Here is a 22,879-nt window from a genome sequence, read left to right on the forward strand (position 1 = left end):
GTGATTTGATCAATTTCATTCCAAAGTCCCTCCCCTCCCTCCCCGTTCCCCTTCTTCTATTCTACTGGTCTCCCTTATGTTTTTTTTTTTTTTTAATTCGTTCTAATTAGTTATACATGACTGTGGAATGCATTCTGATACATTGCACACAAATGGAGGAGATAGGGGTTTAATTTCATTTTGTTATATACGGATTTCCAGTTTTCCTAGCACCATTTGTTGAAGAGGCTATCTTTTCTCCAATGTATGTTTGTGGCACCTTTCTGTAGTATAACTATATTTATGTGCATTTGTCTTTATGTCTTGTATTCTGTACCATTAATCTTTGCATCTGCTTTGGTGCCAATACTATGCCATTTTTGTTACTATAGCTCTGAAGTATAATTTAAGGTCTGGTATTGTGATACCTCCTGCTTCACTTTTCTTGCTGAGGAATGCTTTGGCAATTCTGGGCCTCTTATTTTTCCAAATGAATTTCATGACTGCTTTTTCTAGTTCTATGAAGCATGTCATTAGGATTTTAATAGGAATTGCATTAAACTTGTATAACAATTATGGTAGTATGGCCATTTTGACAATATTAATTCTTTCTATCCAAGAACATGCATGATCTTTCCATCTCCTAAATTCTTTGGATTCTTTCTATAGTGTTCTGTAGTTTTCATAGTAGAGTATTTTCACCTCTTTACATTGCTAAGATTGATTCCCAAATATTTTAGTTTCTGAGGCTATTGTGAATGGGATAGTTTTCCTAATTTCTCTTTCAATTGATTAATTACTGATATATAGGAACACATAAATCAATTGATTTATGGGTATTAATTTTGTATCCTACTACTTTGCTGCATTCACTTATGAGTTCTAGAAGTTTTCTGGTGGGTGTTTTAAATATAGAATCATGTCCTTGGCAAATAGGGATAGTTTTCTTCTTTGGATTTACTCAGAGGCAAATAGCCTGGTTCATTGTTTGAGACACTACCTAAGCAAACACATCCCTTGGAAATGGCCCAGGGAAAGAATGGTCAGTGTGCTGCATTCTTGGCATACCCTGTGAAACAGTGGGACACTCAGAATCATGCTGATTGCCTTTCCCAAGAATATTGTGTTGAAAATCAGACATCAATATCTGAGTCCAAAATTAATTCAGAAGAGTTGATCTATCAATTTAAAATTGTCTTGGGAATATTTTTATTTAGCTTCTTTTTAATGCTAAGTGCACACAAATGATATGAAAATTTGTCCAACTTGTTGGTCAACTTAGGAAAACAAAAAGGGATGGGGATATAGCTCAGTAATATAGAGTACTCTGCCTAACCTGTGCAAGGACCTGGGTTTAATTCCAAGTAGCATAAGATTGGGTTTGCGCTATTGCCCAGGCAGATCTGAAGCCATCTTTCTTTTTTGGGAAGGGTACTGAGGATTGACACAGGGATGCTTTACCACTAAGCTGTATCCCCAACCCCCCTTTTTTAATTTCTTATTTTCAATCAGGTTCTTACTAAGTTACTTAGGGCCTCAGTAAGTTGCTGAGGCTGGCCTTGCAAACCTCCTACTTCCCAAATAGCTGGGATTACAGACATGTGCCACCATGCCTGGCTGAATCGATCTTCATTCTTCAGCCTCCTGAGACTGAGATTAAAGAGGTGCACCATTGTGCTTGGCTATTGTAAAAAATTTGAATACTTGTTGCTAGTCTATAAAAATCCAATTCACTTTGGTACACTGGCCTTATATCCTATGACCTTTGCTAAACTTAGTTCTAGTATTTCTGGTTACTGGCTCTAGTATTTTCTCTATATTCTGTAAACTCTCCTACAGACAATTATGTCATCTGCAAATAAAGACGTTTACTTCAGCACTTCTGAAGAAAACATTGAGTCTTTCACCATTGTGTTTACTTGTGTTGTTCACAGAGACCCTATCAGACTGTTTCTTTTTATTCCTAGTTCACTTAGAATTCAATTATGGTGTGCCGGGGGTAGTCTTGTATATCCTGCTCTGGATCAAGCTTTTTGGAACCCTGGTATTATACTTTTCATCAAAACACAGGAAGTGAATACTAAGCAATGCAGGTGGACAGACATAGTAGACTCATGTGCCCACCATCCAATTCTTCAGAGAAGCATTCTTTCCTGTTCCATGATGATTCTGTACCCAACCTGCCCTAACACTGAGTCCATCACTAAAAGGCATGGTCAATCAGAGACCATCTTAGGTCTTTTCTGTTAATTGCACTTCTGAGTTAGTGTTAACAGAATAACACTACCCATATTCTCCCAGGAGTTATAAACTGTTTACAAAAAAAGACAGAATGAACATGAAAACAAGGACAGAGATGAGCTAGAGAAAGTCCTGAAGATACTGGGCTCTGGATCTAGCCATGTGGAAATAGCTCTATTCTTGGACTTTTTAATTTTGAGGACCAATAAATGCTTCTTGTGATAAAATAAACTTGAGATGTTATTTTAATTTTACTCATCTGCAATGGAGTCTTATATGTTACCCTGTGAATATATAACTTCTTTTTCTTTAATTTTTTTGTTGTAGATGAACACAATAACTTTATTTTATTTATTTATCTTTATGTGGTGCTGAGGATTGAACCCAGGGCCTCACATACGCTAGATAGATAAGTGCCCTTCCATTGAGCTACAACTCCAGCCCATATGTAACTTCTGAGGGAAAAGGTGAGGAAATTATATATGTGTGTGTGTGTGTGTGTGTGTGTGAAATTCACATTTTAAAAAGATTACTCTCTCCTCAGTATGGAAAAAGGATTGAAGGAGGGTCAAACTAGAGGTAGGAAGACCATTCAGACACCACTACAGACATCCAAATGAAATGGTAAACTCTAAAAACCTAAATTAGTGAGACAACTGGACAAATCTGGGGCATACAAAGAAAGAGACAAGACTAGAAATTGTTAATTAAAGGATATATAGAGAGAAGGAAGAATTTAAAGATGATATGTTGGTGTCATTAGATAATCAAGACTGAGGTAGGAGAAAAGGAGGAACAAGAGTAGAGAGAGAGCAGGGAGAGAGGGAAGAGCTCAGGACTTATGTTTTGATAGAGGTGCTTTAGAAGGTCATTCAGGTGTAGAATGGAGACAAGATATGTGGGACATGGTATCCCACATAATAAACTGATTTACTTCAAATAGTTCCAAAGTTTCTTGTTGAGAGAAACTTCCAAAAGTCTAAAACACATGATGTAGTTTTAAAATAAATTTTAATTTCAAACATGCTGTAATGATGTAGAAATGATGTTTATTTGAAATAAGCAATAAAATAGTATTGGAACTAGTATTGAAGTAGAATATAATATAAAATAGCTATAGTCCTTACAAAATTTTAGATTTAAGTCTTAGCTTCAATTTCCTTATATATGAGGAAAATAAAACTTAGAAGATCTGAAAAGATTTACTAGAAGACTCACAAATATTCTGAAGAAAATGGTTTTACTACTAAGAGAATTTAAATGAAGATATTTGTAGAGAATAAAAGGAAATTATAAACTTTCAAAACCTTTAGATTTGATGTTTCAGGGGCTGGGAATATAGCTCTGTTGGCAGAGTGCTTGCCTCGAATGCACAAGGCCCTGGGTTCAATCCCAAGCACCAAAAAAAAAAAAAAAAAAAAAAAGGATTTGATGTTTCAGTGCCTCATTTCCACGATATGACTGTATATATTATCATGATTTTTCTTCCAGGAATAAGAGAAAAAATACGGAGACAAATTATCCTAAGGAAGAGAATGAATAATTTGTGAAAAAGTCTTGAGATGAAATTAACTATAAAAGATTATATAAAATAGAGAAGTTTATATAATTAATACACAGGTGTTCAATGAACAAATCACTTGTCAGTCAGATCTAACTAACGAAATGTTGAACATGTATCTCATGCACATCAAAGGTCAGTATCTGACACTCTGCAGTTATTCCAAACAGATTTTTCTCATTCCAAATCACTCTGCCATACTAAAATGATCTTTTAAAAAACTAATTTGTTGCAACCATGACCTTCAGTGACTCCTGACTATCCGAAATGAACAGTGTCATAAAATATATTCTACCAACAACTCATTTGTCTCTGTTTGTTCTGATCAAACATCAAATACAAAGAATATCTATACACTAAATGAATGTGTTAGAACAATACTACTGCAAGTTTGATCACTAAACTGCTAGGATCAACATCCATTAGAGGTGGAACTTAAGAATCTGGTTTCATAGGCTATCCAGATGATTTTTCTGAATGCTAGTTTTAGGAACACTGTTCTGGAGGACTAAAAAAGAGAGGACATAATTTTTTCCACACTGACTATGCTAATTTAAATTCTCATCAATAGTGTATTAGGGTTCCCTTTCCACCAAATCCTTCCTAGTACTTGCTATCCTTTATTCATTTTCATAATTTGTCTTTTAGGGACCTTACCTCCAGAAGGTATTGCAAACATCTGCAGGGGGCTAGAATTCTTTTTGGTAGCAGGGATTGAACTCAGGGGCACTCTACCACTGAGCCACATCACTAGCCCTATTTTGTATTTTATTTAGAGATAGGGTTTCACTGAGTTGCTTAGCACTTGTTTTTGCTGATGCTGGCTTTTGACTTGTGATCCTCCTGCCTCAGCCTCCTGAGCTGCTGGGATTACAGAGCTGTTGGAATTACAGTCATGCAGGATGGCGCCCAGCACCGGGGCTGAAATTCATAAACTCTCTCAGTGTGCTATGTGAATAAATGGGGCAAAGTTCAGATTTTTTACTTTTACAGACCATACATGGTAGTCCTTCAAAACTGTACTCAGATACACTCAATGTTGTAAGTTGAGTATATTCAAAACATATATTAATGTGTTGATATGTAAATGTGCTTAAAACTATTTTTAGTAGAAATGAAATCAAGTCTAAATTATAATATTTTAAGATCTTCATTTGTAAGTAAATATGACAGAATTTTAAATTTACAAAACTGATAATACATAGTATACATTCATTTTACATATTTAAAATAGCTAAGGAAATGAAAAGGTGAAAAATGAGAGGTAGCGAAATTCCATTAGTGCTATATTGAATTCCATACATATTAATATATTAGGAGACTGGAGGAGAAAGGGGAACTAAATTCTAAGAGAAAAAATGTGGAGAAGGGATCCCTATGATCTTAGGAAAAGATAAAAGTGGAAGTAAAAGAAGTAAAATTATACTCAAAATGTACCTAAAAATTGTTAGACATGCATTAGTGACAGGAAACTAAATATTTAATTACTCTTAGTGGTATAAAAGGAGAATGAAAAAAGTACAGTATTTTTGCTTTTTTATTAGCTCTAGTTATTCTCACTCTTTTTTCTTATTGCCCATGACTTTGGATTGATTTAGTTATTGCAATTTGCTAAAGACAACATTGCTAACAATTTTGCCTTTACACATTGTGTGTCTTGGATAAAACTCATGAGTTATGGTTACTAATAAGGAAAGGAAGTGAAGGAATTAGGTGACCTAATCCATAAACTACAGAAAGCAGTAGTATTTGCTGATGGAGTCGCTTGAAACTTGACATGCACTTGAATCCCTAGGAGAGATTGTTAAAACAGATAGCTGGGCCTCACCCTCAAAGGTTTTGATTCAGTAGGTCTGAGAGGGACTCAAAAATCTGAATTTCTAACAAATTCCCAAGTGATGTTGCTGCTGCTGGTTTGAAACACACACTTTGAGAACCATGGCTTTAATGGAAACAGTAATTACAAAACCAAAGAAGAGCCAGGTGGACACTTAAAGTAAATGGTACCTCTAAACCACAGAACATTGGTTGCAAGTATTCACCTGCTCAAGTAACTAAGTTTACATTTCAAACCCCAAGATATATAACTGATAAAATTAGTAGTTACAGAAATTTCTTTTTTTTTTTCTCTTTTTTTTAATATTTATTATTTAGTTTTCGGCGGACACAACATCTTTCTTTGTATGTGGTGCTGAGAATCGAACCCGGGCCGCACGCATGCCAGGCGAGCGCGCTACCGCCTGAGCCACATCCCCAGCCCCATCAGAAATTTCTTTACAAAGATGATCTTTAAAAACAAAACAGTCATTTGCCTATTTAAGAACTATTGTTTGAAATTTGGGTACTGACATTCTACTTAAAAAGTAATAATATAAATTTAAAATTTCTGCCTAGAGTAAAATTCAAAACAAGAATTTTTAAAAAATCCTTGTGTTAAATACAAACATAACCTAATTTATTATTTCCTAAACCAATTATCATTATTATTGTTATTTTTGGTGTAGGGGATTGAACTCGGGGCAACACAGAAAACCCTCATCACTGAATTACAACCCCAGCCCATACCAATTATTTATTTAGTTAGTTCCAAACCCACTATTAAAAAACAAAATATAGTCATATAAAAGAATTCTTTTGGCAAATGTGCTATATTTGTAAGTATTAGCCACTTATTAAAAACACATTTCTATTAAAATTGCATCTAAATTCTTAGAATACTTGATATCTGGATCCAGCTAAGCTTTTATTTTACAGATCAAAATGCATGGACAAAAATACATTACAATTATCAATGAAGTCTTTCTAACTTTGCTTGAAGGGATTTAAAATTCCCAGTGATGGTTTGGACTGCTACTGAAGAGCTCATAGACTGGAGCTCAACCAGATAACCACAAACAGCATCCAGGCAGAGATTTGTAAATCTTCTCCTGTAAAGGAAATGATACCGGATCAATTACCTATACATTTAGAAACATTACCTTTTATAGGGTTTCTTCTCTCCAATTCTGCTAATCTTACTTTTAGTTTCATAGAAAAGCAAGGATTACATTAATGGCAAATACTTGAAAACTGAGAAGGACACTTTGGAGGAGGCCAATTACCAAATAACCACGATTTTCCATTTGAAGAATATTATAATGAGGAGTCACTAAGAGATGATTCCTGTTAATATTAAATTATTTATATCGTTTTGGCTTTTTGTGTGTGTGTGTGGTGCTGGGGATTGAATCCAGGGCTTGTGCATGCAAGGCAAGCACTCTACGAACTGAGCTCCCCAGCTCCTCCTTTTGGCTTTATCAAAAGAATAATATTCCTGAAAATGACCAACCATATCACAATGACATAACTGAAATATCTTAGTACTGGGTCATTAATTTAAAGCAGAAGATGTTTACAAGTCATTCATAAAGGATACATGTTCACTTGTAGAATTGATTAAGGATTATGTGGGCTGGGATTGTGACTCATTGGTAGAGTGCTCGCCTAGCACGTGCCAGGCCTCAGGTTCGATCCTCAGCACCACATACAAATAAATAAAATAAAGATATCGTGTCCAACTACAACTAAAAAATAAATATTAAAAATTAAAAAAAAAAAGAATTGATTAGAGTTGTGGCTAAAACACTAAAAAAATCCCACTTTTCATAAATGCTGATATCAAAAGTTACTGCTGATGTAAACAGGACATAATCTCTAATCCCCACATTTTCCCACATTCTCTCAAAATTTGTTACCCAGGTATTTATTAGAAGCATTTAAAAGCTTTTTCTAGAATACAATATTTAATCATAGTTACCTCTCACAATTTGAAACTTGGTTAGGATTCTCAACATATTTTGCTAATAGTACATGGATACAATCCAAAAGGTGTAGTGGCTTCTTCATTCTGTTCCAGAATGGATCCTATAAAGAATATATGTATATATAGATTAAATGAGTTATAAGGCAAACTGTGTTTAATATTTTGAACATTAAAAACCATGCTGAAATATCTCTTAGGAGGATTTGATGTACTGATGTACTTTGTAGAACATGTAAATGTCCTGTTTAGGAATGTGATGTGAAAGAAAAGTCTATTTATGGGCTGAGATACGATTTTTACTTTGAACTTACGCAGTCTTACTCTGGCATAATACAAAGACTACACTAGCGGTCACAGAATCTTAAATCTGGCTTCAACAGTTCTTAATCACGTGACTTGAGCAGGTTAGTTAATTTCTCTGCTCTTGTCCTTTTGCAACAGATAACGAGGATACTACTATTTGCACATTTCCATCATAGGTATATTATGAGGCTCAAATAAGAAAGATGCATAAGATGCCTTGCAAAGCACTGTGTGATGCTACTATAAAAACAAAAACAAAACAAAACATCTAGTTCAACAAGGTTTTATTTGGAATCTTTTAACTTACTATAAAAATTACAAAATATATAGTCTGATAGGGTTCAGTATGGGTGAGAATAATTGTTAAGCACTGATACTTTTGATTAGGTTACATTGAACAAATATACTATTATTTTGTTCTTTCAAAATAATTTGGCTGGGGATGTAGCTCAGTGATAGAGCACTTGCCTGGGATGTGCAAGGTGCTGGATTTGATCCCCAGTACCACCAAAAAAAAAAGAGAGAATTCTTAAATGTTTGGTACATACCCTGGTTTAGCCCATCCAACCAAGAGTAAAGTATATATAATTATGTTTATTAATATTAAAAATGTTAACATTTCATTTTAATCATGATATCTAGCAAAGCATCTCTCAGCAGTTTTTAAAGTCTTAAGTATAATTTCTAATAGTCAATGAAGCAAATCCCTGCTGCAAGTGATATCACAGTTAAAAATATGAAATCAAAATGTCCCACTCTGTATCTAGAAAAATTAGTTTAATTAATTAAATAATTTATCTTAATATTTTTCCTTACCCTTGATTTGAATAGTTGATCATAAACTTCTAATAGTCTAGGTAATGGTACTCCAATTTCATTCATGGTCTGTATTACAAAGCCTACATCCCAGTTCAAAGTACAAACTTGCTGCTCTAAGAATTGTACAATAAAATCTAGAGAAAGAAAAAGATTCGAAATTAGAATTTTTTAAAACTCTTGACATTAAAAGTTAGGTCTTACTCATAGCTGAGTAGTTTCTGGTGGAAATCTTTTGAAAACCAATTAGAAATATGTAGGGTGCTGAGGGTATAGCTCAGTGGTAGAATGCATGCTTAGTATGTAGTATGTACAAGTCACTGGATTCTATACACCACCCAAAACCCCCCAAAACAAACAAACAAACAAACAAACAAAAAAACACATACGTTCTCTCTCTCTCTCTCTACACACACACATACACACACACACACACACACACGTATATATCACACACACGTATATGTATATATATATTTATTTATTCTAAACCCCCCTAACTTTGATAAACACACTCATGCACCAGAATAGGCAAATCTGGAGGCAAAAAAGTAGATTAGTGGTTCCCTTGGGCTGGAGGATGGGGAGGAATGGGGAATGACAACTAATGAGTACAGGGTTTCTTTTTTTTTTTTTTCCTCAGTACTAGAGATTGAAATTGGGGGTGTTCTACCACTGAGCTACATCAGTCCTTTTTGTTTTTTGATACAGGATCTTGCTAAGTTGCTGAGGCTGACATTGAGCTTGTGGTCTTCTTGCTTTAGATTCCTTAGTTACTAGGATTACAAGAGTTGTAGGATAGAGTTTCTTTTGGGGATGATGCAAATGTCCTAAAACTAGACTATGATAATGGCTGCACAACTCTGTGAATATGGTAAAACTATTAAATTGTACACTTTCAAGATACCAAGAAAAAACTATAACATCTTAAGGAACTCAGAAAAAATATGAAAAGGTACAAGAAGAACAGAGACTATTCATAATTCTACTAGAGGATCTGATAGTTTTTAAAAAACATATTTTAAAAACTGTATCTTTAATAACTTTTCAGAAAGGGCTACTGCATCCTGATTTTAAAATGTTAAAATATTTTAATGCCCTACCCTTAGGTTTATGTTTATCTATCTATCTATCTATCTATTTTGGTGCTGGGGATCGAGCCCAGGGCCTTGTGTATGCGAGGCAAGCACTTTAATAACTGAGCTATATCCCCAGCCCCAGGTTTATATTATTTTGATGGTTCCAATTGTAATATGTTTTAATTTATTTTTTATTACTTGTCTTATCATAAATAACATCTTGACAGTAACAGTTGTCAAATTTACAGTTATACTAACTGAAATTAGAAATTGAAATGTAAATGTCCATGGGCAAGAGGAATCACTGAAAGAACTGCTACTGAACCTATAGAATTCACCATTCAGACTTAAGGAAATAACAAGAATTCTAAAAACTTCTAACTTTTATCTAGTTTGAAGTACATTGATGTTTGCTTGCTGTTGAGAAACTGACTAAAAAAGGAAGGTCTCTTCTACACTTCATAAGGTTCAAAAATTAGGGCAAAGCATAAATACCCTCAAAGGGACTGTATATAATATGACCTTTAAAAAAACTATTAAAAGTATTACTATTAAAAGTATTAGTTTCACTTATTTATTTAAACATTTATTAAAAATATATATACAGGATAAAAAAAATCAGCCTACAAAACTCAATAGCTTTCCCAGACACCAATAATCCACAGACAGAAAAAAAAATCAGAAAAACAATCCCAAACACAATAGTTTCAAAAAACAAAACCCAGGAATAAATCTAACCAAGGAGGTGAAACTGAAGAAATACTGAAGAAAGATATTGGAGAAGACACTAGAAGATGGAAAGACCTCCCATGTCCACGAATAGACAGAATTGATATTATTTAAAATGACCATACTACTAAGCATTATACAGATTCAATGCAATTCCTATCAAAATGCCAAGAACATTATTCACATAACTAGAAAAAACAGTCCTGAAATTCATTTGGAAGAAAAAGACCCAGAATAGTGAAAAAAATTTTAAGTGAAAAAAAAAAAGCAATGCTGGAGACATCACAATACTTGACTTCAAATTATAATGAAAGAGCTATAGTAACAAAAACTGAATGGTACTGACATAAAAACACACACACAGACAAATGGAACAGAATAGAAGACACATCCCAAATACAGTCACCTGATCCTTGACAAAACACAAAAAACATTTGTTGGAAAAAAAAAAAACTTTTATCCTCATATAGAATGAAATTAGACTCTCCTCTTTCAACCCTGCACAAGTCAACTCAAAATGGATCAAGGACCTCAGAATTAGAAAAGAAACTTTCCAATTTCTAGAAGAAAACAAACATCAAGTGAACTTTCTAACGTATAACCTCAGGCAACTTCAACAGGACTCCTTAAGCTCAGGAAATAATATCAAAAATTAATAAAGGGAATCAAATTAGAAAATTTCTGCACAGCAAAGAAAACAATAACATGAAGAGAGAACCTACAGACTGAGAGAAAATCTTTGCTAGATACTCTTTGACATATAATTAATATCCAGAATATACAAAGATTGAAAAAACTTAACACCCAAAAATCCCTAAACACCCAATCAATAAGTGGGCAAATGAATGAACAGGCACTTTTCAAAAGAAAAGATATAAATTTCCAACAAATACATGAAAAATGTTGAACATCTTTAGCAACCAGGGAAATGCAAATTAAAACTACACTGAGATTCATCTCACTCCATTTTGAATGGCAGTCATCAAGAATATAAATAATACATGCTGGAGAGCTGGGGTTGTGGTTAAGTGGTACAGTGCTTGCCTTGAATGTGTGAGGCACGTGGTTTGATTCTCAGAACCTCATATAAATAAAAATATAAAGGTCTATCAATAACTAAAATAAATAAATAAAATTTAAAAATAATAATATATGCTGGAGAGGATGGGAAGGCTGGGGAAAGAAACACTTTATACTGTTTACTGTAAATTAGTACAACTACTATGGAAATCAGTATGGAGGTTCTTAAAAAGAGTAGCAATGAAACCACCATATTACCCAGCTATACCACTCCTTGGTATTTATCTTAAAATATTGAAGTCACCATACTACATCCATGCCCATGTTATAACAGTACAATTCACAATAGCCAAATTATGGAACCAGCCTAGTTGTGTCAAAAGATGAAAGGAAAAAGACAATGTGGTAATGTATACACAATGGAGTTTTAGTCAATCATAACGAAGAATGAAATTCTGTCGTTTACAGAAAAATGGATAGAACTTGATAGCATTAAGAAAAATAAGCCACTCAGAAAGCGAAGAGTTGTTTTCTCTCATATGCAGAAGCTAGAAAGGGGGAAAAGGGATAAAAATAAAGGTATGGGGGATCTCATGAAAATTGAAGGGAGGCCAGTAGAGGTAAGGGAGCAGGGGAGAGAAGTAGGAAGGGAGGAAAAAGGGAAATACTAGGGAACAACACTAACCAAAACATATTTTTATCTCATGTGCATGTATGAATGTATAACGATGAACACTAATATGTATAATTTGAATGCACCAATATAAACATGCATAAAATACATACATATGTCTGCTCTTTTATTTCTTTTTTGCAGTACTGGGATTGAATCTAAGGGTGCTCTACCATTGATCTACATTCCAAGCCTTTTTTAAAAATTTAAAAATAATTTAGAAAATTTCTTAGTGCATTATAATTCTATACATAATAGTGGGACCAAGCTTTTTTTAAAAATAAAATTATTTTGAAATAAGGTTTAGCTAAAACTGCCCTCTAATTTGAGATGCTCCTGCCTCACACTCTGGAGAAATTGGGATTACATGCATTCATCACTTCACCTAGCTTATGTTTGCTTATTTATTTATTTTTTAAGGTGCTGGGGATTGAACCCAGGGCCTTATACATGCTAGGCAAATGCTTTACCACTAAGCTATACCCTTAGTCCTTGCTCTTTCATATACTTCATTTCCCTATCTGTGAAATGGCACAGTACTCTTAATACTATGCCTACAAGAAATAGAGGTATGATTATAATGGTTGCATTTCTGACCATGTTCAAGGAGTGGATGCTAACCATCTGAGGTGGCCTATAAACAACTTTGAATGCTCATGAAAAAAAAATAATTTAAAGAGGGATGGGAAAAGAAAAGACTAGAATAAATCGGACAAAACTTTCCTATGTACCTATATAAATATACCACAGGGAATCTCACAATTGTGTACATCCATAAGAAATTAATTAAAAAAAAATAAAATAAAACAGGGGCTGGGGTTGTGGCTCAGCGGTAGAGCACTTGCCTAGCATGTGCGAGGCCCTGGGTTCAATCCTTAGCACCACATAAAAGTAAATAAATAAAATAAAGGTATTGTGTCCAACTACAACTAAAAAATAGATAAAAAACAAAACAAAAACAATGAGAGTGTTAAAAAAAAAACACTACGGGTAAATGACAGAAAGATCAATTGAGGGAAAAGAGCATAGAGTAGGGAGAGGGAAGGGGAAGAAGAGGTACTGAATTAGAATATATTCCATGCTTTTATAATTTCAAAATGGCTTCTACCGTCATGTACAACTAAAAAGAACCAATTGTTAAAAAAAAATTGAGAGCTGGGGGTATAGCTCAGTGGTACAGCACTTGCCTAGTATGACTCTGGGCTCTATCTCTAGCACTGTAATATATGTAAGTAAATGAATGAGTAAAAGTAAAAGAAATAATGCTATATGATGAGCACATTCATTCATGTTTTTCAATATTTTTCAATAACATAAAAGTGCTTAGTATTCCACTTCATGGATGTATTTTTGGTGCTTCTATTGTTTTAAAACAGAAAAAACTACAGATTGGCAAATAACTCAATAGTTGCCTATAAAACAATTATAGTCTGCATAGGAAAGGGGTTCAAATAATTACGATTGTAGCCTAACCATTTAAAGAAAAATATAATCTGTGTAACAGAGCAGTTAAATCAAGCACAAAACATCAGAAACCTTCCTCTTCACAACCTTGTACTGAGTTACCAACAATATAATCACTTATAATTTGCAATCTGCACAATCCCAAAATGGATATTTAAACTTGGAAAGTTGGTAAAAGTGTTTCATACTCAACTATTCATGAACAAGTTATGCTATCTATTTCTGAGGTCCTTTTTTTTTGGAGGTATAATTAAACTGCTGAGCTCGATAGCAACAAAGATACTCTATTTTTCACTCTAAAGATCATTACTTCTCAATAAAGAAAAAAGTCATCGGGGATGTGGCTCAAGCGGTAGTGCGCTTGCCTGACGTGCGTGTGGCCCGGGTTCCATCCAGCACCACGTACAAACAAAGATGTTATGTTCGCCAAAAACTAAAAATAAATATTAAAATTTCTCTCTCCCTCCTCTCCCTCTGTCTTTAAAAAAAAAGAAAAAAGTCATCAAATGAAGAAAATCATCAGAAAATGGAACATGACAGCACCTAAGGTTACTGCTTACCTAAAGGGAAGAAGCGAGGTGTACCAGCATAAATTTTGCCAAGGAGGACGATCTTCAGACTGAGAGCATGCATTCTATCTGTGGAGCTCAATGTTACACTATCATTCAACTCTGTAAGAAAGAGATATGTCAGTAGAAACCCAAATTATTTTTAGTGCAATATGTTTATATTGGCTATTTAATTGTTTCAAGGTTCGAAATATTATAGAATTGAGATTCATATTCATATAATTAGCAGATTCTGTGTTCCTGTTACTGTCTGATAAATGCTCATTTTACCAGATTATGAGATTTGAGGGAAGTGTCACAATATCTCTTATTATGTAGCATAAATCCTAGAAATGACACATTATTTCTACTGAGGGTGTTTCCAGATTTTTAGTGGGATTGCTGTCTATATGATCACCCTCCACTCTATGCAGATGCCCCAACTCACTCTCTTCTTAGGTATACCTTTTTCCTTAGCCCTAGGAATATTATCTACTAGCAGTTTGCATGCCTCTACCATATCACTAAATAATGTATGTTAATTTACTATAATCCAACACTTACCTTTCTCTATGATATCTTGCCAAAGGGTCTGCACCAATATGGGGTCTGAATAACCAGCACAATGAATTATTCCAAGTTTACACTCTGCGAGTTTAAATGGGTCAGCAAATTCCCCATAAAGCTATGGGAGAAAAATCCCACAATTAAACAACCAAGCAGAGATTAATATTGAAGTATTCCTTCAAAATTAAAAATAATCAAGATATCAAAGTATCTAAACCATGATACAGGGTAGATATTCATTATCCAAAATGCTTAGGAATAAATGTTTCAAATTTTGGAATATATAAATATACACAATGAGATATTTTAAGGATAGGAACTAAGTCTAAACATTTAATTCATTAATGTTTCTTACATGCCTTATACACACACACAGCCTGATCAGTCTTACATAATATTTTAAATAATTTTATATGTTTTGACTATGACACATCACAAGGTCAGGCATGGAATTTTCTACTTGTGGTGTCATGTTGGTGCTCAAAGCTTCAGATTTTGGAGCACTATGGATTAGGAATGCTCAACCTGTATAAAGATGGTTATAACTCCAGGGCTAGGGATATGGCTCAGTTGGTAGAGTGCTTCCCTCGCATAACAAGGCCCTGGGTTCAATCCCCAGTACCACAAAAAAAAAAAAAAAAAAAAAGATGGCCATAATTCCAGAATAGTACTTATCTCCTTTTTTTCGTGGCCAGGCAGAAGTATTGTAATGATACTGTTTTTAGAATTAGTGTTGTTTAAACCAGATGTTCATAATTAAGAGAATACTGACAAATCTTGGGAGTGTTCCAGGGTACTTGGAACCATGTCTAAGAATAACTGAAGAAGGAACTTTAAAGAAGGGTACAGAATGAGAGAGGCTTGGAGAATTAAGTAAACATAAGTTACTTTTCCCAAGGCAAGAAACAAGGCCATAAATTAGCTGATTTTAATATAGCCCCCCAGGTGAGACTAATACGTTCTTCTCAGCTACAAGACTGGCAAGGGAAGCTCAACATTTTCTAGGAGTCAGATGCAACAGCTATCATCTACTAATCCAGTGACAAGCTACCAAGGATGGCTGTTCTTATTTTGTAGAGGTAGAATCATATTTCTCAGGAAACAAAAAGCAAAATATGAAACAAAGAATTTCTAAAAGTAAGGTGACCATTATAGAAATTTCATTCGCTTTTTTATTACCTTAGTTATGTCCATTAACTCAGAATCCAACTGAGAAATTGCATCCTGTACAGAAGAATGATGGGAATACTGTCTTTGTAGTGTTTCTTGAATTTGAAGTTGGATCCTAGCAACCTATTTTGGACAGAAAATAATGTTTTAATCTCTTTATGATAAGTTAACAAGTGCTTGAAGGAATAACTCTCAGTAAAGTTCGCTAAAATAAAAATAATATATAAATAAAGATCTCTATTATAATAGAGTAACATCATTGTGAAGAGACTTCATTTCAACATAATAGACGTCACAGGGTATGTACTACAGCAGAAAGCCTTTGCTGCCCACTAGTACCTCTCATGAATGTAGCCAAACACATAACTAACTAGATCGGCCTTTCCAGTCACCTATGCAAAGTGGTATGGCCACATGAATAAGTTCTCTTCATAGAATGAGAGCAGAAGTAAAGGGCCATAGTTTTTCTGAGTGTAAAAGTGCTTCTTATACGTTTTTTTCTTTCTCTTCCTGTCAGATAAAAGCCAAGGCCCTAGGGAATGGCAGTATTAGAAAATAGAACCTGGGTCCCTAAATCAAACATGTGGAAGAAAGTCACCTGCCAATCAGGAACATCCACTCATTTTCTATGAATGAGAAATAAGCTGTTTGCACATAGACAACTAAATTTTTTGGTCTCTTAGTTAAGGCAATTTATCTTACTCCTTATGTTTATAAAATCAATGGTAAATATAATACAACAAACATCTTGTTCCAACAGTTGATTAAAAAATACAGAAATATCACAGTTAAAATGTATAAATTAAGCTGGGCATGGTGGTGCAAGCCTGAAATTCCAGCAGCTTGTGAGGCTGAGGCAGGAGGATCATGAGTTAAAAGCCAGCCTCAGCAATGGTGAGGCGCTGAGCAACTCAGTGAGATCCTGTCTCTACATACAAAATATACAAAATAGGGCTGGGGATATGGCTCAGTAGTCAAGTGCCCTGAGTTCAATCCCCAGCACCGCCCCTCCCATGCCAAAATTTGTAAGTTAAATTGCAGCGATGTCTTTATATTCCAAGTTCTGGTATACTTAAAATCTCTCTAAGACTTATACCTAAACAGAAAATAAATACATACAAGCAGAAGAGACTAGAATTAATAATAATCACCTCTATAAACCTACCATTTACCAGGGAAATAAGGAAAAGTGAAATAAATATGTGGCTACTACTCTATAAGGATATAGCTTAAGTGTACTTACTTCTTTTTTTTTTTTTCAGATATACTTACTTCCATTTTTTCTTCTAATTCATGAAGGAATTCACCATCTGCAGCTATTGACGAAATGGCAGTGGAACTTTTGGCACTAAGAATGGCTCGGGCAATGTACTCTAACCGTTGCTGAAGTGAAATTTCTGTGCTAGGAGGGAAAACCCTTCATTTTTAGTTATATGATTCTGAAGAACTGAAGATATAAATATGCCATGTAGGATATACTATTTTAAACCAAATGAGCATAAAAGGCCATTTGAAATGTGAAAAATTATTTTTCTAATAAATCTATTTTAGATTTCTAATGAGAAATTCATGATTTTAGACAACAAATTCTACATCTAAAAAGTATCTTCCTATTTTAAAATGTCAGTTCAGTATATTAAAGATTAAATAGCTGGGTGCGGTGGCGTGAGCCTGTAGACTCAGCTACTTGGCAGGCTGAAGCAGAAGGATTGCTTGAGCCCAAGAGTTTGTAAACAGCCTGGGCAACATAGTGAGATGTTGCCTCAAAAAAACTTAAACCAAAGAAAATGAAGATAACATAGATTCTTCTAAAATTAAGGAAAAACTTTTTTATTATTCCTCATATTTCTACCTTAATAAGTCTATATTACATTTAATTTTCCACACAGCACTCAGGATGACCACTTAAAATAAAACTCATGGACTACAACGACATGTATTCCCATATGACCCTTTAATCACCTTTTCCTAACTTCCCCCAACTTCATCTCCTTCTACTCATTCCTATGTTCACTATCTCCAACACCAGCTTTCTTTCTTGTGCCCCAAATATAACAAACCTGTATTCTGCAGCACTTCTGTACAGATTCATTACTCTGCTTTGACCACTTTTCCTCCATTTCTATACAGTTGCCTACTTCTTGTAGTCTCAAATTGAATGACACTTTCTCTGAGGACTTTTTTTTTTTTTTTTTTAGTTGTAGATGGACACAATATCTTTATTTAATTAATTAACTTATGTGATATTGAGGATTGAATCCAGTGCCTCACACATGCAAGGCAAGTGCTCTACCATTGAGCCCCAGTCCCAGCTCCTCTCTTGAGGTCTTTTTCAATGACTCCTAACTACAACAGCTCCCCACCCCTGCCAGGCATTTGCTATTATATTATATATTTTTATTGTATTTATAGAACCTGAATTTATTTATCTCTGATCTTTGTCTACTAGAAGGTCAGAAGAGGATAGTGCCTGTCTTGTTCACTACTGCTTCCTGAATGCCTTGAACACTGGCACTCAAAACACATTTGCTTGCTGACCTATTGATAGGTATTAGAAAGTCCCAAGCATGGATCTCATGGCTGCCAGCTTCAGTCCTTTATATTCCATGAACTTGACATCATAAATTAGCTTGTCATTAAAAGCAAACCAATTCATTTACTTGTAGGGAACCTCTCATCAATCTGCATTAAATTTATCTTTTGCAACCAATTCATTCCAATTGGCATCAGGAAAAAATTGACCTTTTCTACTCTCAAAGAAGGCTTTATTTAAACTGTCCTTCTCTATAATTATGGTTCCTCTTTTTCTTCAAACAAAAGAAACCAAATTTAAAAAGAACTCTCTCTCTTCTGTTTTTCAAAGCAGAACTGTGTATGGCAATTAACTAGCATTACCCTTAAGGCTAAATATTAAGTACTCTGTACATTTAGGGGCCCTGTTACTAAAAGAGCTTTACTCCCGGTTCCAACTCCAATTCCCTCTCAACTGAATATTTAAAAAGTAATATTTCCAAGTTATTTAAAATATAACGTTCTATGGCTGCCAATTAATTTGGTGCATCCCATATATACAAGAAGATTGCAGTGAGCAAAAGAGCAAAAAGTAATGCAATAGTTGAAAAAATTTATTATGAAAAAAGACTAAGTGAGAACTAAAGGGTGAATGGATAGGGAATCTTACATAGGAGGAAATTAGGTTATGTGTGTGAATAATGAATGTTCCTAAAAGGGAGTTTCTAAATCCAGGAATATAATGATTTTTGCAACAAGATAAAGGGTAAAGTACTATTAAAGATGGGCAATTAAGAGACTCTAATTTTCCATTTTGTTTTGTTTCTGTGGTACTGAGGATGGAACCTCCATTCATACATGCTAGGCAAGCATCCTTCTAATGAGCAACATCCCTTCATTAAAATTTTATTTTGAGAAAAAGTCTCAAGTTGTCTAGGCTGGTCTTAAATTTTCAATCATGCTTCAGCTGTCCAAGTAGCTAGGATTACGGTGTGTGCCAAAGTATCTGGCTAGAGATGTTAAAGTTTTAAGGCAATATGGCACAATAAAAATGGCATAAAGAGATCTGTATGGTAATGGTATTTAGGACTACATAAGAATAATAAGAGTAATCTTGAAATGAAATACTAAAAGTCTGGATTAGGGCACAGGCCATATGTAACTCTAGAAGAGTACAGCATGTAACATGTTCTCAAACATTGGATTACGTAACTTTAATAGATGTAGCTACAATGAATTTAAAGTTTAATAATGTTAATCTTTAATTATAAGTTATAAATTAACCAAGGCTTTTACTGGCAATTGTCTTTTAGGACTTTAAAGTCATTTCATCTTTTGCATGAAGGGGAACTTAAAAAAAAAATCTAGTATATATATATAATACTATTATGACTAAGGAAGGAGAGAAAACTAAGAAACATGTGCAATAAAATATATATATGCACATTAATGCACATAATTACATTTGCTATAACTGAATTTTTTTCTTTTGGTGCTGGAGATGAACACAGGTCTTGGTACATACTAAATTTGTGTTCTACCAGTAAGCTACACCCTTGGGTTACCACTACCTCCTGATTTTTACAAGATCTCACTATAATACCCAGGATGGCTTTGAACTCCTAGGCTCAAGTGATCCTCCTGCCTCCTCTTCCTGAGTTGCTGGGATTATAGATGTGTGCCAAAGCACCCAGATCCATATGAACTCTTTAAGCAATAATTCTCATTAATGTGATTTGATATCAGCTCTGTCTCCATACCTTTCCTTGCTAAATCAACCAATCCCCAGTTTTTGAAATAGTTACACATGAAAATAGAAGGTTAAAAGAATGATCTTTCCAATATTATATCAAATGATCATTTGATATAATAATCTAATTTAAATCTCCATGATTGTCTTCATGAAATTCTTAATCCTTAATATGTAAGCTGTGAGACATTTTTAGTAATTTAACACAACATAAGAAGGGCTGGGGATACAGCTCAGTCTGTAGAGTGAGAAATACTTTTTGATCTTTTACTTAATAATAATTAACTACTGTTATTCAGAAAGAGTATAAAGACATACTTTAAGGAAAAAAATTATAAGGCAGTTTGAATAAAGAGGGTCTAATGAGGATTCTTTTATTACCTACCTACCATACATTATTATTTTTTAATACCTTTATTTCTTATTTATTCTTATGTGGTGCTGAGGATCAAACCCAGGGTCTCGCACGTGCGAGGCGAGCGCTCTACCACTGAGCCACAACCCCAGCCCATATATTATTTTTTTTTAAAAAGGAAGCTGGGTATGGTGGCATACATCTGTAATCCTAGGAGTTCAATTCCCAGGACCCCACACCCCACAACAGAGAATTATGAACTATAGGTAAATCCAAGTAAAAGCGTAAAAAATTCTACTTAAATTGAATTAAAATTGTACTTAAAAATTCTACTTAACTTGAATAGATTTCACTTCATCTGTAAAATCTGTATATAACTACATATAACTAGGTCTTTAATAATTCTTTTTTTAAAAAATTTTTTTTATTGGTTATTCAAAACATTACAAAGATTGCAGAATTTAATAATTCTTCACAATGAGAATATTATGCCATACCTATGCATGTCAGCCAATTTGGATAGGACACGAGCAGCATTACTAAAACTTCTGTTCTTCTCATAATACCTCCAGAGTAAATCCATATAACGAACTTTGTTTTGATCCACTTTGGCCATTCGGACTAGATGTGGCTCCAGAAATGGAGAAGCAATCTAGAAATTATATGGTTACTCAGAAAAATGTTCTGAACACCAGTCTTAAGTCAAAAACACAATATTTATATAATTATAATTTCTATAATTTTGCTTTGTTGCATGAAATAAGCAAAATTAGAATTCAATAAAATAAAAGAATAGGCAATTTTTCTCATTACAAATGATTCTTTTTTTTACTAGCTAACAAGTTTCTATAACAATTCAATTAGGTTAATAAAAATAAAATTACAAATCTTTAAATAAGCTTTGAGAACATAGATATTGACTAGGTTCTAAGCTCAAAGGTGCCATTAAAATTAATGAATGTCAGATAGTAATTTTATAGAAAAAGAAATATTGAGAGAGTAGTAAAAGAACATGTCCATAGTCACACGGTGATTTAAAAGCAGAGATAAGATGAAGTTCATAATTCATAACCCAGTCACTTCTACTCCACAATGTACATTATCCTAAATAATTTCTAAGCAAGAAAGTTAAAGCAACAGTCTACTTGGCTTCTTAGGAAAAGAAATTATATCACATATTTAGGTTTATAACAACTGATGGTAGGTACAGGACGAGAAAAGAATTTCCTACAACTATATATTTGCTTAAATTACTAAGTTATACTAGTTAAAAATATAAATTAATATTAACAACACTGCAATAAAAAATATTTTTTACCTGTAGTAGCTTATCGGCAAGGTCAGCTTGTATTAACCAATTATAAAGAGCAATACTAAAGAGCTCATCCTTGGATCGCTGAGCCAATTTGAGCATTTGTTCAAACTAAAATAAATAAAACAGCAAAATAAGCATAGTTAAAGGTTTTGTTGTTGGGCATCACAACACTTTAACTCTAAACCCCTAATAAGAAATCAAGAATCATTGAACAGAAACTTCTAAGAGCTACTACCTTCCTCAAGTGATTATGCCACCCCTACCTTACAGAATTTCTAAAACACGGTATACTTTCACAAGAAAATATGCTATGCCCCTTACATGGTGTCCTGCTTCTTCATTGCTCAGCATATTGGGATCAGATGATAGCACTGGAGGACCAGGTTTTTTGGGTACACTAGGAGACTGAGGAGCAGCCTTACTTTGATTTACAAGTTCTTGAAGGGTATCTGTAATGCACTTGTAGCTGTTTAATCTGAAATAGAACACAAAAGGAAGTATGATATTTAACTAAAAGCATTTGATTTACTGGGGTTGTGGCTCAGGGGTAGAGCACTCACCTAGCGTGTGTGAGGCACTGGGTTTGATCCTCAGCACCACATAAAGTAAAATAAAGACGTTGTGTCCACTTCTAACTAAAGAAATTTTTTAAAAAATTAAAAATAAATAAATAAAATAAAATACTTACCATTATCCTGAATGAAAACCCCATTTTTGTTTTCAAATGTTTTCTCCTTTAAAAAAATCAATAAAGTCTCAAAAAACCCAAACAACTCCTTCCACAACACCAAAACAAAAGAAAAACCACAGATGTAGGTCCAGAAACATTTATAATTTCTTAAAGAATTTTCTTCAGATAAAAACTTTATTTCTAGGCTAAAAATTTTAATGCTGATACAAGTCTTTATAAAACAATTAAGGCAGAATTAAATTTTATAAGGGTTATACTTGGAATATTATTTCCCTAATACTATTAATCAAAACTTGACACAAAAG

General features: G+C 33.9%; 1 protein-coding gene across 2 annotated transcripts in view; it reads right to left on the reverse strand.

Annotated features, from left to right (window-relative positions):
* Positions 1-6,410: 6,410 nt before the first annotated feature.
* Nup155 (nucleoporin 155) overlaps positions 6,411-22,879 on the reverse strand; it is a 58,443-nt gene continuing 41,974 nt past the window's right edge. The window contains exons 26-35 of one of the 2 annotated variants that reach the window (XM_076857387.2): positions 22,205-22,358; positions 21,887-21,991; positions 21,066-21,220; positions 17,225-17,354; positions 15,962-16,075; positions 14,780-14,900; positions 14,228-14,338; positions 8,703-8,839; positions 7,578-7,684; positions 6,411-6,708 (exon numbers count right to left, since the gene is read on the reverse strand). In XM_076857387.2, the coding sequence (XP_076713502.1) occupies positions 6,570-6,708; positions 7,578-7,684; positions 8,703-8,839; positions 14,228-14,338; positions 14,780-14,900; positions 15,962-16,075; positions 17,225-17,354; positions 21,066-21,220; positions 21,887-21,991; positions 22,205-22,358 (1,273 nt within the window). In that variant the 3' untranslated portion in view covers positions 6,411-6,569. Of the gene's footprint in view, positions 6,709-7,577; positions 7,685-8,702; positions 8,840-14,227; positions 14,339-14,779; positions 14,901-15,961; positions 16,076-17,224; positions 17,355-21,065; positions 21,221-21,886; positions 21,992-22,204; positions 22,359-22,879 lie in introns of those variants that run through there. The other variant, XM_076857388.2, reaches the window with a different exon arrangement.

The sequence above is a fragment of the Callospermophilus lateralis genome, chromosome 5, assembly GCF_048772815.1.
Source record: "Callospermophilus lateralis isolate mCalLat2 chromosome 5, mCalLat2.hap1, whole genome shotgun sequence".
Taxonomy (NCBI): domain Eukaryota; kingdom Metazoa; phylum Chordata; class Mammalia; order Rodentia; family Sciuridae; genus Callospermophilus; species Callospermophilus lateralis.